The sequence below is a fragment of the Trichosurus vulpecula genome, chromosome 9, assembly GCF_011100635.1.
Source record: "Trichosurus vulpecula isolate mTriVul1 chromosome 9, mTriVul1.pri, whole genome shotgun sequence".
Classification (NCBI taxonomy): Eukaryota; Metazoa; Chordata; class Mammalia; order Diprotodontia; family Phalangeridae; genus Trichosurus; species Trichosurus vulpecula.
The window spans coordinates 10819665-10838319 of record NC_050581.1 but is presented as its reverse complement, the minus strand read 5'-3'; the positions used below and the strand labels follow the sequence as shown (position 1 = coordinate 10838319).

At 39.2% G+C, this 18655-nt stretch overlaps 1 protein-coding gene across 6 annotated transcripts in view; it reads right to left on the bottom strand.

Moving 5' to 3' along the window:
- Positions 1–9550: 9550 nt before the first annotated feature.
- GCNT1 (glucosaminyl (N-acetyl) transferase 1) overlaps positions 9551–18655 on the bottom strand; it is a 33375-nt gene continuing 24270 nt past the window's right edge. For 3 of the 6 annotated variants that reach the window (XM_036739372.1, XM_036739371.1, XM_036739374.1), the window contains 3 exons: positions 15665–15820; positions 13632–13826; positions 9551–12494 (listed from right to left, as the gene is read on the bottom strand). In XM_036739372.1, coding sequence (XP_036595267.1) covers positions 11052–12341 — 1290 coding nt within the window. In that variant the 5' untranslated portion in view covers positions 12342–12494; positions 13632–13826; positions 15665–15820 and the 3' untranslated portion in view covers positions 9551–11051. Of the gene's footprint in view, positions 12495–13631; positions 13827–14725; positions 14804–15664; positions 15821–18655 lie in introns of all 6 variants that reach the window. The other 3 variants (XM_036739375.1, XM_036739376.1, XM_036739373.1) reach the window with 2 other exon arrangements.

Sequence of the window (18655 nt, the reverse complement as noted above, 5' to 3'; positions counted from 1 at the left end):
ACTCCAAAAGATTCATGATGGAAAATGCTGTCCACATCCAGAAAAAGAACTCTGGAGTCTGAATGCAAATGGAAGTATACTATTCGCTCTCCTTTTCTTTTGTTGTTTTGTTTTGTTCCATCTTTCTTGTGGTTCCTTCCATTCGTTCTAATTCTTCTTTACATCGTGACTAATGTGGGGAGACCTGTTTAATATGAAGGTATAAGTAGAGCCCATAGCAGATTATGCTTGGGGAGGAGGGAGGAGAGGGAAAGAGAGAAAATTTAAAACTAAAAGTCTTATGGAAATGAATATTGAAAACTAAAAATAAGTAAATTAATTATATTAAAAAAATAAGCGATCTGGGAGCTTTAGTGGATAGCAAGCTCATTGTGCATCAATAAAGTGTTGTGGCCAGCAAAGAAACTAACGAGATCTTAGACAACATTAAGATATTAAGAATTAGAGAGGCAACGGTCTTCTGTACTCTGCCTTCTCCAGACCATATTGGAATAGGACATTCTGTTGTGTGTAACACATTTTAGCCAGGAAAATAGTATCCACAGAAATAAGACTAAGTTCAAGAAAATGGAGATGGTTAGCCTGAAATGACACACTGCCAGACATTTGAAGGAATATAATGTAGAAGAGGGATTAGATTTGTTCTTCCTGGCCTCAGAGGACAGAAAAAGGAGCAACGAGTGGAAGCTGCAGAGGGGCAGTTTTAGGTTTAAGGAAAATGATTGCAAATAATTGGAGCTATTTGGTGATGGAGTTGGCAGCTTCTGAAGGCAGTGCATTCTCTCTCAAGGAAAGCATTCTCAATTTAGGGTGTCTGTTTTAGAGGGACTTCTTGTTCACTGTAACATTTTGTGTCATTAGGACTGGATGGAGTGTAGCTGTGTCAATCAGTCAGCAAATATTTAGTAAGGAGATATTAGATTGTTTTCATTATAAGGAATTCGACAGTCATTCATGCTGTTATTGTGGACATGACAAAGGATGGGCTAGATATTTGCACCATTAGAGTTGGTTAGTTGTTGTCCTTAGTTCTCGAAGAAGACCAAAATGACATCACTGTACTAGAGGCAAGTTACAGCGTGTCCGACTGTGCCTGATCAGAGCAATATGATCTCAGAATGTTCTACCACAGGTCAGGCACAAACAGCCCATGTGAACATTGGGATGGATTCTCTAAATTTGCACACCTTGCGTTTCTTTTGAGCCACTTCAATTCTACTTTGCTCATAGAGCAGAGCACCTTCTCTGATGAGGGAACAACATGCTGGGCAGTTCTGTGCCAATGCCTCCCATGTCACACAATCAATTCCAAAGTTCTTAGAGAGACCTGAGAGTGTCCAGTATCACTTTTTCAGACCACCATGTGAATGTTTGCCCTGTGTGAGTACTTCATAAAATGGTCTTTTTAGCAAGCATTCATTTTGTATTTGAACAATGTGGCCCACCCGTAGGAGTTGCACTCTCTGAAGTAAAGTTTGAATGCTTGGCAGTTTTGTTTGAGAAAGGATGTCTGTCTGGTATCTTATCCTGCCAGGTGATCTTCAGAATCTTCTTAATACTATTTAAATGGAAGTGATTCAGTTTCTTGGCATGGCACTGGTATACTGTCCAGGTTTCACAAACATGTAACAAATGGTTGAATGGCCAGACCCAAAGAAAAATTATTAATCATTTAATATCAATACAAATGGAGGTCTCTGTGGAGACATACATCTGTGGTTGGTCTTGTGCTATTTAATATTTTTATCAGTGACATATAAAGACATAGATGGTAGGATTATCTAATATTCAGATGGCACAAAACTACAAAATATAGTTAACTCTATAACTTGAGAAAGTCGGAATCTAAAAATACCACAACAGGGACAAACTTAATAAAGTTATATTTAATGGGAGTAATTGTGTAGAATGACCAGGAGGTAATAGCCCATGTGAACATTGGAGTGGATTCTCTAAATTTATGCATTTTGCGTTTCCTTTGACCTGTCTCAATTCTGCTTTGGTCATAGAGCACAGCACCTTCTTTGATGTGGGCATGCCATGCTGAGTGGTCCTGTGCCAGTGCCTCCTGTGTCACACGATCAATTCCAAAGTTTTTAGGCAGACCCTGAGAGTGTCCTTGTATCACTTCTTCAGACCACCATGTGAATGTTTGCCCTGTGTGAGTTCTCCCCAAAATGGTTTTTTTGGCAAGAACATCCAGGAGGTGTAATATTTCTACTACACTCTTCCTTGTTCACACCTCATCTGGAGAATTGTGGTCATCTCAGACACCACACTTGCAGAAGAGTATTTATAAATAGGAGTGTTTCCTGAGTGGGGCAAATGGAATAGTGAAGGGGTTTGAAGTTATGCCATCTGAGGAGCAGTTGAAGGAACTGAGGATGATTAAAAGCCTGAAGTCAAAGAAAAGACTTAGGAGATGAATGAAAATGGTCTTCAAGTATTTGAAAGGCCAAGTCATATGGGTAAAAGTTTTGTAGAGGCAGATTTAAGCTTGATGTAAAAACAAACTTTCTAATGATTGGAATTATCCCAAAGGGGAGGGAATGCTTTGGGATCTAGTGGGTTCCTTCTCACTAGATCTCTACAAGAAAAAACTGGATAATTACTTGCCAGGGCAACAAATAATTATACTGACAATCAGATAATTTTGGTGAGTTTGTAACATGGGGAGACTTTTTTAAAAAAGTGATATTTTAGAGCAGGTTGTTGTTCAGGTCTATGTTGTACTAGATCAGGAGTTCTCAATCCTTTTTTGTGTCATGCACCCCTTTGACAGTCTGGTGAAGCCTATGACCCCTCCTCATGTTTTTAAATGCATAAAATAAAATATGCAGTGCAAAAGAAACCAAACTATATTGAAATAAGTTACCAAAATATTTTTGAGAAAACAAGTCCGCATTCTGGTGAACATCTGCAATCACTGCTGCTATGGAGGTCTAAGGCTGGTGGATAACTTGAACTTGGGAGTTCTAAGTTGCGGTGTGCTAAACTTTTGGGGTGTCCATACTAAGGCACCAAAATGTAGAGCTACATGGGATGAGAGGTGCACCACACTCCTTAAGGAAGAGCCAACTGGTCCAGGTTAGAAATGAAACAGCCAATGAGTAATGGGATTGTGCACCTTAGTAGTCAGAGGCAGCTGGTGGCATAGTGGATAGAGTTCTAAGCCTGGAGTCAGGAAGACCTGAGTAGGGCAAGTCACTTAATCTCTATCTCAGTTTCCTCAATTGTAAAATGAGGATAAAAATAGCAACTACCTCCGGGGGTTGTTGTGAGGATCAAATGAGATATTTGCTAAAAAAAAGAAGCACAGTGCCTGGCACATAGTGGGCACTATATAAATGACTATTCCCTGTCCACTATACTTCTAGTCTGGGGGAGATAGGAAGATTCAGTCTCAAACATAAAATAAAATAAAATAAAGTTCATGGTCCCTCGGGTCAAGAAACCCAGGATCACAGGACTTAGATGTAGAAGACACCCCAGACATGATCTCCTATGATACTCATGTTGCAAGAGGGAAAACTTGAGATGCAGCATGAGGAAGTGGCTTGCTAAAGATGACACAGGTACTAAGTAGCAAATCTGGGATTCCAATCTAGGTCCTCTGGCTCCAAATCAAGTGCTCTTTCTGCCACAGCACGTAGCTTTCCAACCCTGAGGTTCTATTTCCTGGCTAGCATCAAACTGCCACAAACCATATGACTGGGTAAACAGCTCTGGGCCCCTTCCTGCAGTCTTTAATCTCCTCGAGCCAAGTGACTCCCACGTTCTGATGTAATTGAAGAATATGGATCCTGCTCCAAGAGGCAGCATCTGCTCTCCTTTGGCAAGTACCTAACAGAAAAAAGAAAAAAACCCATTAACCTGGGACTTCCTAGAGTCATCCTTTATTTTTAACATCTTGAAAGTGGATGGGTTTTAGTGAACAAAATTTAATTTTAGGAAAACTTAAAGAAAGATGTTTGTTGCAAGTTGCCTCCTTGGCACCCTAAGGTCCCAGAAGGCCAGACTAAACCTGAAGGGCAACCTAAATAACATCTCTATGTAAGGTAGGTTTTAGTTTTCTATGAAGGTTGGCCACTAAGGGGTTCCCCTTGTCACATATTATGTTGGGGTCACACTCACCTCCAACCTCTTCAATCACCCGGTTTGGCACCAAAAATGTAGGTCCAAAGAACACTGAAGATGAGAGCACTAAGTACCAGGAAGCCTCCAGTATCTGCCAGCAAACCAAGGGAGACAATCTGGAGATTCTTTTGCCTAAATAAACCAAACCCTACATGAAACTGGGGCTGCAAATGAGCATATTGACAATCAGATGATTTTAGTGAGTTTGTGATGTGGGGAGGCTTGTAAAAAATAAATGATTCTAACTACTGAGGAAATGTTAAATGCTCTTCCTTGGTGAATTTAAGAGGAATGTGAAAACTTTTTTTAAATACTTTTTTTCTAACAATAATCTATTTTGATGTACTTAAGGCATTTTTGAACTTAGCATATCCAGAAAATAACTCATATTTTGCATTAAATTAATTTACCCTCCAAACTTCCCCATTTCTGTTGTGGGCACCACTCTTCTTCCAGGTACTTGTATTCTCAATATTGTACTAATCCTTGACACTTTTCTCTTGCTCAATTTCTCCGCAGTTGCTAAGATCTGTCAATTCTATGTCAGTAATTCAACCAACATTTATTAAGCTCCTAGGCACTGGGGATACGAAGAAAGACAAAAGACAGTCCTTGCTCTCACAAGGCTCATGGTCTAATGGGGGAGACAACATGCAATCAACTATGTACAAATAATATACAGGATAAATGGGAAATAATCAGTGGAAGGGAGGCAATAGAATTAAAACAAAGCAGGAAAGGTAGGATTTTAGAAGGTAGGATTTTAACTGGGACTTGAAGACAGCTATGGAATCCAGGAGTTGGAAATGAAGAGGGAAAGCATTCCATGCATGGAGGACAGTCAGTGTAAATGCCCTACTTCAGGAGATGGAGTTTCTTGTTCAAGGAACAGCAAGGAAGCCAGTGTCACTGGATCACAGAGTATGTGGATGAGAGTAGAAAGATGGGGATGGAATCATGAAGGGATTTGAATACTAAACAGGATTTTATATTTAATCCTGATAGCAATAGGAAGCCACTGAAGTTTATTGAGTTGGGGCAGGGGGGATGTGACATGGTGAGCACTTCACTTTGACAGCAGAGTGGAGGGTGGGCTGGGATGGGAAAGGACTCATGGCAAGCAGACCAACTAGCAGGCTGTGGCAACAGTCCAGATATAAGGTGGCAAGGGCCTGCACCAGAGTGGTAGCAATGGCAAAGGAGAGACATGTTACCAAAGGTAAAATTGGTGGTTCTTGGCATCAAATTGGATATGGGGAGGGGGTGGGGTGAGAGGTAGTGAGGACTTGAGGATGACTGCTTGAGCTTGCAAGCCTGGCTGATTGGGATGATGATGCTCTCAAAAGTAACAGGGAAACTAGTTAGAAAGGAGAATTGAGGGGCAGCAGAAGATACTGAGTTCCATTTTAGACATATTGAGTTTAAGATGTCCAGGAGACATTGAAACACCTGATAGACAGGTGGAGATATGAGGGGGGCCAGCAGAGAGGTCAGGAATAGACAAGAAGACTTAAGAATCATTAACTTGTATTATTATTGATTATGGATTACATATTATAGATTATAATTGAATCCATGGGAGCTGATGAGATCAGGAAATGAAATAATAGATGCGTGACAAAGCCTTGTGGGACACCCATGTCTAGTGGCTATGGCTTGGATGAAGATCCAACAAAGAAAGACTAAGAGAGAGTCAAATAGGAGAACCATGAGAAAGCAGTGTCATGAAAACCTAGAGAGAGGAGAATATCAAGGAGAAGAGGGTGATCAAGTGTCAAAGGTCTCCAAGAAGTCAGGAAGCATGAAGATTAAGAAAATTAGTGGCTATTAGGTTTGGCCACATCTCTTGCATCCTTCCCCTTCTCTCCACTTTGTGGATTCTCTAGTTTAGGACTTTATCATCACTTACCAGGACAATTGCAATAGCCTTCCAATTAATATTCCTACTTTCCACTCTCTAATAACTCCTCCACAAAGCTGCCACATTGATATTCCTAAAACACAGATCAGACCTTCTCTGACTATACCACCCTCCACCCTGACCCCCATCAAAACATTCTTTATTGGCTCCCCTTGAAAATAAAACACAAAATCCTCCATCTGACACTTAAGGCCATTCATAATCTTGGCTCCCACCTTTTTTTCCATCTTTATTACATATTACTCTTTGCCTACTCTTGCCTACTCTTTTGCAATGAAACTAGCTTGCTAGCTGTCCCCCATACACTCCGTACCTTTGCACAAGTCTTTAATGCTCTCCTTTCTTACCCCTAGGAATTCTTAGCTTCCTTTAAGACACAGCTCAAATGCCCTCTTCTACATGATGCATTTCCTGATCTCCCAGGAACTAATGCTTTTTTTCCTATTGTGCCCTGAGAAATGATGAAGGGGGTGGTTTCAAAGAAGTCTCAGAAGACTTGTACAAACTGATACAAAGTAAAGTGAACAGAACCATGAGAACAATCGATACAAAACAACACTGTCATAAAGATGATCAGCTTTGAAAGACTTAGGCACTCTTATCACAAAGACTACCACAATTCCAGAGAACTTATGATGAAACAACCCACCCACATCCAGAAGGAGTGGACTTGGGGCATATTGAGATATATACCTTTTTTGGATATGGCCGATGCTAGAATGTTTTGCTTGACTGTACATGTTGGCAATGGATTTTTTTTCTGGTCTTCTTAGTGGAGGAGCAAAAGAAAGAACTGGTGAAAATTTTTAAAGGCCCCTGAATTTTTTCTTCATTTTGAATTATTTTGTTTTTACTTATCTATATACATGTTGTATCTCCCCGCCCCAATAAAATGTAAGCTCTTTGTGGATAAGAACTATTTCATTTTCAGCCTTGCACATTGAAAGTACTAAATAATTGTTGGATGAATTAAAGCCAAAATTGTCAGGTTGTTACTCTTCCCTTAAAAGTAAAGACTGGTTAACATTATCACTTCTTTATCTGCTTAATATCTGCATTTTAAAAATTGCTAGGTAGATCTGGATTCTTTTTTTGAAGTGAAATTCTTGTGTATAAAACATGTGGAGGTCACCTGCAAATTCAAAAATTAAGCATATCCTATAAATACAATGTATTTTCTTTCTTGCATAATCCTCAGTAACAAGGCAGTTTTGGACACAGTTTCCTCTTTAAGTAATCCCTTTGACTCACCTAAAAACACCTGTAATAATTGGTTGTGTTGTATGTGCTTAGAGCTCTTTGGAGGAAAGAGTGCTCAGAAACTTAAAATGAAACTTTTAATACCATTGGAACTTTACCACCTGGCATAACTGTAAGCCTCTGTGATTTTTAAAAAAGGTTCAAGACACATAGTTTCTGGACAACCTAATCGTTTTATTAATAAGGCCATCAAGTTATTAATAAAAGAATGGTCATTTGTCCCTCTCTCTCTCAGACCAAAGACAATCACGGTGGCAGGCAGGACTCACAGTTTATATACCTTTCAAAAACAGTAGCTGATCCATCAAACAGTAATCAAATCCAATTGGTTAACGTGATTAGAGGTGGGCTATATTAAAATAAAGGTCCAAGTATCTCTCTGAAAGAGAAAATCTCTCTATACCAGACCACTCTCCTACCTGGGCTACCTAGATTCTAGACAAATGGATCTGTCTCCTGTAATCTCCAGCAGAACAGGATAGGTTTCCTTCCTCACCCTAGATTAAATTCCTTGTAAGGTAGGTGGAGTCTGACCAAGATCTAGGAGAGTGTATTATCTCATTATCAGTAATATTAAAAAAAAAACAGAACCTTTTAAGAAAACAGGAAATTATAAAAAAGGGAGAGCCTCTGAATTTCCCCCAAGATAACAGTTATTAATAATAATTTCTCATATCTCTGAAGCAGGCTTTCAATCTACACACATTCTTGCTAGGATACTGACGATTGTAATATTAATAATAACTAGCAATAGTTAAATAGTTGTTTCAATAGGAGGAAGTAGTTTATATTTTCTGCAATTTTTAGAAACCAAGAATGCATATTGGCCCCAGAAGTTTGTTTTTTTTTCCTGACACTTCATGCTGTCACATTCCACAACAGAAAAATGTGTTCCTCCATCCCACAGATAAAACAGTTCAGCAACATGTACTTACATGTCAATAAAAATGACTGCCCTTCACTTAAAATGTTTAAATTCCTCTAAAAGCCTTTTAAAGAAAATTCTTTAAATTTTTGTTGGAATAATCTGCAAATCTCTATTCAATAGCAAAGCCATTAAAATAAAAATGTGCTATCTTCATTTGTATGCCAGAAAAGTGTTCAGGGCTATACAATACTGTTCATTTTATCATATGCCATATTCTTTATTTCAAAGACAACATGCATTTGACACTTGTTAAATGTCATGAGAATATATCCCACCATGACTTCAGATATTAAAAATCTCTGGGCTTAGCAACATAAAACTTATCAAATGTTGTTTGTCCTTCATTTGATGACATCATGGTGACGTGCATGAACTTGCGTGTGGTCACTGGATTTAAGTGAGGCAGACCTGAGCAAAGTCATCAGCCTCACTTTCTCTTCCAAAGTCGCTTAAGTCTAGTGGCAAGACAAAAGTCAGGACAACTGGTGCTGCCCAGGATGCAGTGGATGACATTGGCATCTTTGATGCCTGATCAAGCTCTAAGCTCTCCACAGCACCTGCTTCACTGGCCTTCATGGCTGTGGGAGCACATTGTTCTTATCCATTGGGGAAGTCTTCAGATGCTTCGAGTAGATATCCCCCTAACTCACCAATGGGTTTCAGGACCATCAGTTACCCTCAACCTGGTTTAGCCCATCTGCCACATGGTTTTATCAGGGTATGACCACTGTGCATGGTACAGCTTCTTGGAGCCACTGGTGAGAGTTGGATGACACCAAAGCTAGATGAATGGCCCTGAAAAAGGCTTGGCAAGTTATCACACCAGAGGTTCCAGTCCTCCCTGAACACCTCATACACTCACTTATCAAATATAGGACAAAACACTGCCTTTTGATTAAGCTGTTCAAGTGAAAATTGGCCCTACTTTAGACATATGTGTGCCTACCTTGAGCAAGAACTGGATATTTACAACAATACTTAACCTGTTTAGCCTAAATCTAAAATTTTCATCAGAATTCCTAAGATTCCAGATTCAGGACTACCTCCCCCATATATACTGCTATGCTAGATAGGGAAGAATGCATGGGGTATATTCCCAGGTGATGGGAAACTACTACAATAGCAAAAAAGGAAGAAATCTTTGGGATATAAATTTGTGAATAGCCTTGGGAGTTGGGGGTGGGGATGGGGGAGGGGAGGGTTGACAGGCGGCAAAGTATAATGGATTGAGTTCTGGACTTGAAATCAGGAAGTTCTAGGTTGTAATTATACTTCAGTCACTTAAATTATGTGACCCTGGACAAATCACCTAATCTCTGTGGGCCTGTTTCCTCATTTGTAAAAGAAAAAAGAGAGTGTGGGGATAAAATGAAACAACTTACATAATGCACATTTCAAAATTTAACCGGTTATATAAATGTCATTTATTAGTAGTAGTAATACTATGATTTGGCAGTTCAAAATGGACAATTATTTACTATTTATAGTTCAACTATCATTTTGCTCCCAAGGAAAACTGTTTCCCATTTTTTTACTTTATTTTTAAGCTCTTCATTGCAGCATGTTTACCTACCTTTAGAAACTGTGTACCTTTGCTACATTTTTTTCTTTCTAACCCCTACTTGGCCTTTCCTGTATTAGCATTTTTCAGTATCCCTGATCACTGGCTAGCAATTTTCATTTTCTATGAAAAATAGGTTTTTCCTCATGCAAAGACACTAGATGAAGAGAAACTTCACCATTTTTTTGTGTCCTGGACCCCGTGGGCAGCCTGGCGAAGTCTCATGACCTCCCCTCAGAATCATGCTTTTAAATGCATAAAATAAAATACACAGGATTTTGAAGGAAACCAATTATATTGAAATACAGTTATCAAAATATTATTTGTTGTTCAAAGATATCAAGTTAAGAACCCTGAACTACAGCATGTGTATGCGGCAATTTTTTTCATTACTTTTTCACTGTTTGAGACAGAGTAACACATTTAAAAAATCTTAGAAACATGATCATTGGTATCAAATGAACAAGGAACTGGAATTTTTGTTCTGGAAAACAATCAAAATGAGTGTTGAAATTAACTTGAAATATTATATGTCAGAAATTCAGGCACTTGACTTGTCCCCTGAGAAGACATACATAAGACACTGTGCAATACAGAATTTTTCCAACCAAAATCAAACTTTGTTTCACAAACTTATAGCACAATATATACACAAAATATTGTTTAAAGATAAATTATATCCTTATGATTGGCTGTTGCTTTTAAGTTTAATTCAATTCAAGAAAACATCCATACTCCAAAGTTCTCTCGATAGCTTTGACACCACTGAAATCCATATAGAAAAAAATTTCTTATTTTTGGTCCCTGAGCTCTTTGAATTTGTTCCTTTCATCTATATCTACTCCAAAGCCTCACCCCGCCCCCAACAATCTGTTCCCCTTCACCCCAAACACATATAAAAATAATTTGTCATTGTGGAAAGATATGCAAACATACATACAAATATATATTTACTTCATTATTCAAAGGTTTTTGAAAGAAATGAGATCATTTTTAGATTATACTTACGAATAGGAAAGATCATGACTCCCTCCTTTCTTTCCCCAAATATAAATTTTATTTAACTCCAACCTCATAGTTTGATTCCAAAGTATTTCTAACAATGCATTCTATAGAAAACAAGTAGCCAGTGGAGGAAAGGCAATTCATAATATGCCTTCTCCATGTTTGTTTGTTTGTTTTCTTAAACAAAGGATATTCTATACACCTTTGCTATTTTCCCTTTTCTCTTAGAGTAAACACATTCAGTATTCCATCGGATATAGAGCTTTATGTCTTAGATGCTCCTCTAAACACTGGACTGCAAAAGAGTCAACATCAGTATCAAATTTGTTGGCAAAGAAATGGGGCTGTTGTAGCATCCAGTTTAAGTCTCCTGCCCCAAATACACATACAGAACGGACATGAATCCCACTACATGGTGGATATGGAGCTCCCTTGAAAATGTCTCCTTCCAAGTATTGCCACTTCACAAACCTAGCAACTGCATGCATGTCAGAAATATCATACTTATTACTAGAAGGAAGTGCACCTGGGACTTCAGGGATTCTTTGAATTGTGGCCCACAAATATTCATCTGGGCTGTATGTATCTTTAGCCCACTCAATGAATTTCAGGATCTTCCCATTGGTTAGGACATACTCTACGTACTTCCTACTAACAACAAAATAGGCACTGCCTGAAAAAATTGGTGTTTCAATCGGAGGAAGTGGCTTATCTTTTCCTGTGTTTTTCAGCTTGCCATCGATGACTTCATAATGCTTCTTCCACCTTACTTCTTTATGGGAAGGCATTTTCTCAGTTTCTAAGCTGTTTCCATTCATCAAAGACTTTAGCTTCCTTATCATTTCCAGATTGGTTTTAATCGGGAAATCCATACCACACAGATTTATCAGATACTTCCATTTTGAACTCTGTTTGTAGAGATCTTGCATGCAGTTGAGGTCGGCTTGGACCCTACTCCATGATGCATACACGACCCTCTCCAATTGGCTGGCAATGAAGACATTACTGAAACAAGATGCAATGCCCTTCACTGCTGCTAAAAAGGATTCGGGAGATTTTTTGTCCACATGAATGCAATAATAATTCTGAGGTGTGTAGATGGTTCTTAGGAGCCTATCGAGCATTTCAATTTTGTGATAAACCACTATTGAATATGCAATGGGAAATTCTGCCTCCTCTTTGCTAAGGGGTTCCATGATATACTTGCGGGTCTTAACGAAAGTGGTACAGTCTTTGGTCATGTTGATGTAGTCATCATTTGTCCACCGAGGGCGATGTCTAAATTTCACTGTCAGCGCGGTAAGCTTCACATTTTGTATTTCTTCTTTGTCACCCAGTATAACTTTGGTACAGTTAACATCACTATCTGGATTCTCACTAGTCAACTCTAAATGTCTGTGATTTAAAAAGTCTGACTTTTCATGAATCCTTAAGATGGAGAAGCATATGATTAGGGTGAAAACGAGTAACAGAAAGAAGGGTTTGATCTGACGAGGACCAAGTTTCCTCCTCAGCAGCCTCCTCACCATTTCAAACCAAAAATTGAGGCCCTTGCTTCCTTTGAATGTAGTTTTCTTGTGCTTTGGTCACTATTAATTTATTTCTTTCATGGCCTGTAGACTTGTCAGTATACATTTATCAGAGGTGATAAATGGTCATCTTGAAATAGCTGGAGAAAAGCTCTAAAAAAGACAAATTTATTGTTAATTAATTATTTTTAATTTAATTTTTAATTAATTTTTCATTTAATTGTAGTTTTATTGTTTATTGTTTTGTAAATCTGTTCTCAGATTCTGTTCTCCTGTATGTGCTATATCATAAACTGAGCTAAAATTGCACATTAGCAATAGTCTGAAAAGCTTCATGTGAAGGGCTCCTAAAAACACCACCAAGTAACTTGCTCTCCACTGTATTCAGAAAGCTGTTTATAAGTCTAAGGCAGAAGTGGGGCCCTTTTGATGATATTCAACAAGTGTCAGCAGCAATAGCTCTGGAGGAGGATTCAGATTCTGTCTCAGAGAGAGCATCCTGTTTCTATTTTCCTGCTCTAGAAATTTGAGTCTCTGTTTACCAAACTAACTTAGGGTTTGAGATTTAGTTCCAGTGAAAAGTAACCAAAACTGCTAGGGGAGCCCAGGAATTACTTATTTCCAGTGGTCTTCAAGAACAGGGCTCCCGGAAAGGTCCTACATCAGTTACAGTCTAAAAAAACTAAACCAAAATGAAACAAGTTTGACCGTGCTGTTGCATTCAACTCCACCACTGGTCACCACAGAGAAAAATAATGTACAGAAATTCCAAGGCAAGGAATGACTTCTTTCTTCCTACAACGGGCCCTCAGAGACCATTAGAATCCTATAGAAAGTTAATAATTTTATACCTATTTTGTCATTTACACAAAACCCTTCTCCACATCCTTAAATTTTTGAAGCCCAACTCACTTCGTGTTTTGAAAAATTTTTTTTTAAATTTCAGAATTCAGTTTTGTACAGTAACTACCAGATACATATCTAAATGAGTGTCCAAATGTTTGGGTTTTTTTTAAACATAGTTGTCACTAATCATACGTACCCCAGATATCTGAAATCCTGAACAGACTACAGTGTAACATCAGGTTCACCAATAGAATTCTAAGTGGCTGCTGTATGAGGTGCAGCTGGTGGGCCATTTTCGGTCCTGAATAATGTTTGTACGTACAAAGCAAGGTGGTTATGTAAAGGAGATTAGTTTAATTTCTCTTGCAAAACAAAAGTTAATTGGCTATTTGAGTAGTAGAATAATGAGGTCTTTGAGAAGTGAAGCGGACACTTAGAAGGTACCTGCACTTCCCGCTGTTCCGTGAGGGAGTTTTCATCATAACATTCAGCTCCAGTGGAAGCCAGGCCCATCGAGCCCTGTGATGCCAACTGCGCTTGACACAGAGGTCCAAAGTTTCTTTCTTGTAATCAGGTATCTTAAACATGCTGAGCAGCAAGCAGCGGCAACGTCACCATCAGGTTTTTTGAAACAAAGGCCTGTAAGTTTGTAAGACAAAACAATATATAGGGGCACATGGGTATGCGGAAGGGCTTTTAACCTCATCGTCTTGGTAAAAAGTGCAAAGTCCCTACTTTTGCGGGGAGATATGAGATTCCTCAGAAAGAGTTCTGGATCTGAAGACACAGAACCTAGGGTATGATCTCAACTGCTTTGGACCTCCTTTTAGTCATGCGTAAAATAAGGGGGTTCAATTAAAAGCTCTCCGAGGTCCCTTCCAGCTCTAAATCTATGGCAGTCAGGTTGCAGAGTAGATACAGCTCTGGACATGGAGTCGGGAAGAAAGGAGCTTGAGTGCTGCCTCACAAACTTAGAAGACATGTGACAATGGACAAGGCATTTGACTGCCCTCTCTCAGCTTCATTTTCTCACCTATAAACTGGGGATAATAACAGTACTTACGTCATAGAGGTTTTCTGATGATCAACTGAGATATTATGTGTAAAGTGCTTTGCAAAGTTTCGAGGGCTATAAAAATGCTAGCCATTATCCTACGAAATCATCCTTTCTGGACTTTGCTAATTTTCCTGCTGTTCATAATTCCTATTGTGTAATGTTTATACACAAGGCAGCTAGGTGTCTCAGCGATAGAGGAGCCGGGACTGAAAAGTCAGGAAGTCTCATTTTCCTGAGTTCAAATCAGGCCTCGGCTATATGACCCTGGGCAAGTCACTTAGCCCTGCTTGCCTCAGTTTCCTCATCTGTAAAATGAGCTGGAAAAGGAAAGGACAAAGCACTGCAGCATCTTTGCCAAAAAAAAAATGAGGTCAGAAAGAGCGGGATGTGACTAAAAAATGACAGATCGACAACAACAAATCTTTATACAAGCTTTAAGTAAAACAAACAAAAAAGTCGCGAAATTTAAAGTTATTTTTACCTTCTTGTAATAAAAGGCTCTGGACTGGAAGGCAGCTTCCCCATGTGCTTTTAACTTGGCGAGCCTCAGTTTCCTCATCTTAAAGAGGAAGGCAATAGATTAATTTACGTGTAAGGCCCTTTCCAGTTCTAACACTCTACGAGTCTAGCGGAGAAAACACTGCCGCAATCTGACCACTAAGGGAATACAAACAGTCCTAAGAGCTGCCCAGAAAAGTCACTTCTAATATTAGGGTGTTAATAAAATTTAACTCATTTATTAATCACACCTATTAAGTAGTAAGTTTGGGGATACGAAGGCAAGAGTGAAAAAAGTCCCTACCCTCAAAGAGCTTATGCTCAATGAAATAATTCAATATGAGTAGGGATTAATCTATTAAAAAGCAGGGCATGATGGGAAAGAGGAAGGGAGGGAGAGCCGGAGAGGGGAAGGGAGCGTTCGTTAGGCACCTATGTACTGTATGTACTGTACTAAGTGCTTTACAAATATTTTCAAATATCACAACAATCCTGTGAGGTCGTTGTTATTACTAACCCCCCACCCCATTTTACAGTTAAGGAAACTGAGGCAGATAGAAATTAAATGATTTCTTCAGGACCACATTGCTGCTAAGTGTCTGAAGCTAGATTTGAACCCAAGTCTTCTTGACTCCAGGTCAGAGCTCTATGAACTGTGCCGCCTAGCTATTTAGGGACAAAGGAAACACCCAAATAAAATGTTCTAGTAATATTTAAGGTGGAAAAGTACAGTGTCAGGCTGGGTAGAGGTACAAGAAAGCCTACATGGAGTTGAACATCTGGTGCTCATCTTGAAAATAGAGATTCTGAAAGGTGGTCACATGAAGAAGCGCATTGCAAGCAAGGAAGTTCTCTTGTGTGAATGCACAGAGGCTGGTTGGGGGCGGGGAGGGGGATGGAGATGAGTCCAGTTTTAGACAACCTCAGCATCAGGTAACAGCGAGACATTCAGATAGACATATCCCACGAGGGCGATTGGAGATGCGAGACTGGAGATCACTAAACAGACAATGACCGGTGGGAGCCGTATGCGTGGAGCTGGTCACTGAACTGACTCTTCAGGAGAACATGAGACCACCTAGGGAGGAAGGAAAATGCAGGCCCAGGTGAGAACCCTGAGAGACCTCCACTCTTAGGGGGCAGGAGACAGAGGCTCATTCAGCAAAAGGGACTGAAAAGAAATAATCAGACCAGCAGAAGGAGAACCAGAAGACTCATACAAATCAGGAAAGGAGAAAAGGAAGTATTCAAACGCTAAAAGGGGTAGAAAAGTCAAGGAGGAAGAGAGATAAAGTGAGGCCACTACCTGTAATAACAGATGATATTTCATACTCTGCTTTACGGTTTGCATCATGCTTTTATCCTTATCTCACAACTCCCCAGGAAGGTTAAAGTATTGCAGATGTCATATTCCCAGGTCATAGCTTTCTTAGCAATAAAATAAAGATAATACTTCCATTACAAGTCCAAAAGATTTACAGTTAGGAGGGATCCTAGAGATCATCTAGTCCGAGATCCTTATTTTACAGATGAAGAAACAACCCCAGGGTGGCTCGGTGCCTTGCCCACAAGCATAGGAAGCTGAAGAAACTTGCTCAGAGCTGTCAAATGACTTGCCTTTGGTGACAGAGCTAGTTAGTGTGAGAGGCTGCATTTGTGTCTAGGTCTCTAGACTCCAAGTTCTGTGCCCTTTCTACTACAATAGCATGCTTCCTTCCCAAATGAATAATTAAGAGGTCACTGATGACCTCTGAGACAGCTATTTCAATAAAATGCTGGGTTTACTTTCAGCAGGCATTTAGGATGTGTTTGAAAAGTGCCAATGCTACACTGAGTTTTTGGTGTGAAAGGAAGAGAAAGTTTGGGGTACAGATGCAATACTATTATCATTTGATTTTGTAATTATTCATTCCCATTAAAAGGAAAGATTTTTAAAAATTAAATTAATTAAATTAAAATGAATAAAAATTAATTTTGTTCTGGGAATTTGGGAAGCCATGTCACATACACAAAAAGGAGAAAACTGTGGATCCAAATACAATATCAGGAATCTTCTGTAATAAAAACAGATGGAAGGAAGGCGCTAACTATCCTAAACTGTTACCCTTGAGTAAACGTTAGATGGAGTAGGACTCTCGAACGTGCACTATGTAATAGGATTATGAGTAGTGACAAGCACAGGGGCTAGACTCATTATTTCATAGGTGTAGGGATACGAGAGTAAGGATATTCCCCTACAAATGCAAGTCAGCATTTTCTAGGCAATTCACTTGTTAGAGGGTTGCCTAGACCACTGAGCTCCTAGTTAAGTGATTTGTCCAGGGTCATGCAAAATTTGTAACCTGAGATTTGAACGTGTCATTGTTATACTTCAAAGAAATACAAGTACTTTTTTATATTCAAACACAAGGTTGTGTGGTAGTACTAGGGGCTCATTGTGATATGATGGTGAGAGGATGCAAGAACGTTGGATTTAGCATCAGAGATCCAGTAGGTGGCAGACCCTGGCTCAAATGTGGGGTCTGCTACTTACTATTGGGCCATGTCACTGCCCATCTCAGATCCTCTGTTTCCTCATCCTTAAATTAAGGGACTTGGACTGGTGATTGCCTAAGTTCCTTTTCAGTTTTAGATCTTACGATTCAATAAAACTTCCGTTTCTCACCCTTCTTCTCAGACCAGTCCTAAGTTCTTGAAAAGCCCCAAGAAAAAAACTGTTGAAATATTTAGAAAAGTCGGGGGACACTCAGGCACACACATACGTGTTGAAGGCGAGTCGTAATTTAAAACCAAAACCTACTAAGAAACTATTTAAACATACTTCTGTGTTTGAAATGAAAGTGAGCCAAGTGAAAAGTTATATTTCATTCACGCAAATGAATGAAATGCTTTGATGAAAAACATTGAACAGGCAATGTTTTCTCAAGTACCGTGACTCCTGAATATATGAAAGCATTCTTATAAGCAAAATTTTCCTACCAGTTGAAAAAAAATGGAAATAAAGAGGAAACTATTATATAGAGAAATGGAATTCTAACCAGTGTTAACAATATACATATATATATATATGGAACAAATGTATTAAATAACAGAATTCTGTTTTGTCGAGACTTGTGATTTCATCAGCAGAAGCAGTAGCCCTCCAGTTTATACTTTATCTTCAATTTATAATGTTAGAGAGTTTTCCGGGGGCAATGAGAAAAGAGGTTAACTCACTTGCCAGGGTCATATAGTCACTATTATAATACTATTTGTGTAAGTGCAGCAAAACTTGAACCCGGGTCTTCCTAAATCCAAGGCCAGCCCTTTATCCACTATATTATACTGCCTCCTATATAAGAACAGGTTAAGAGAATGGGAAAATGTGAATATGCTATGCTGTTTTACCACTAGTCCTGCTCACTGACATTTATAAGTGACTTAAGGTTTACAAAGTGTTTTAGTAGGTAAGGATGTACTCCATTGAGAATGCAATGGGATAAGGAAGAGCTGGTTCCAGATGAGTAGATCATTTTGCTTCTGACAAAGGATGAGAAACTTTGAGTAGCTCACTTGCCCATCTAGAAAAGCAACTCAGCAGCCAGTAAAGACAACAAACTTGTCCCCAGAGCACAGGATACCTCTGTAACTTTTCCCTACCCACTTGTTTGCATGAACCAGCAGGAGAGCATCTAAAAAACCTGGAGAACCCAGAACCTGAAAACTGCATATTGGCTGGTGGTTATTGCCTGCTTATGGCCTAGCCTGCAGAGATGAAGATTTAGGAATTATACTGGAAAAGTGCCTATAAATTAGGATGAGGTCTCTCACCAAAAGGACTCAGCCTTGTACCAAGAAGAACTGTCAGAAGGAGAAGCTAAAGCCTAAAGGGCACCAGCTTGCATAATGACAATCCTATTTACTTCCTTCTTGC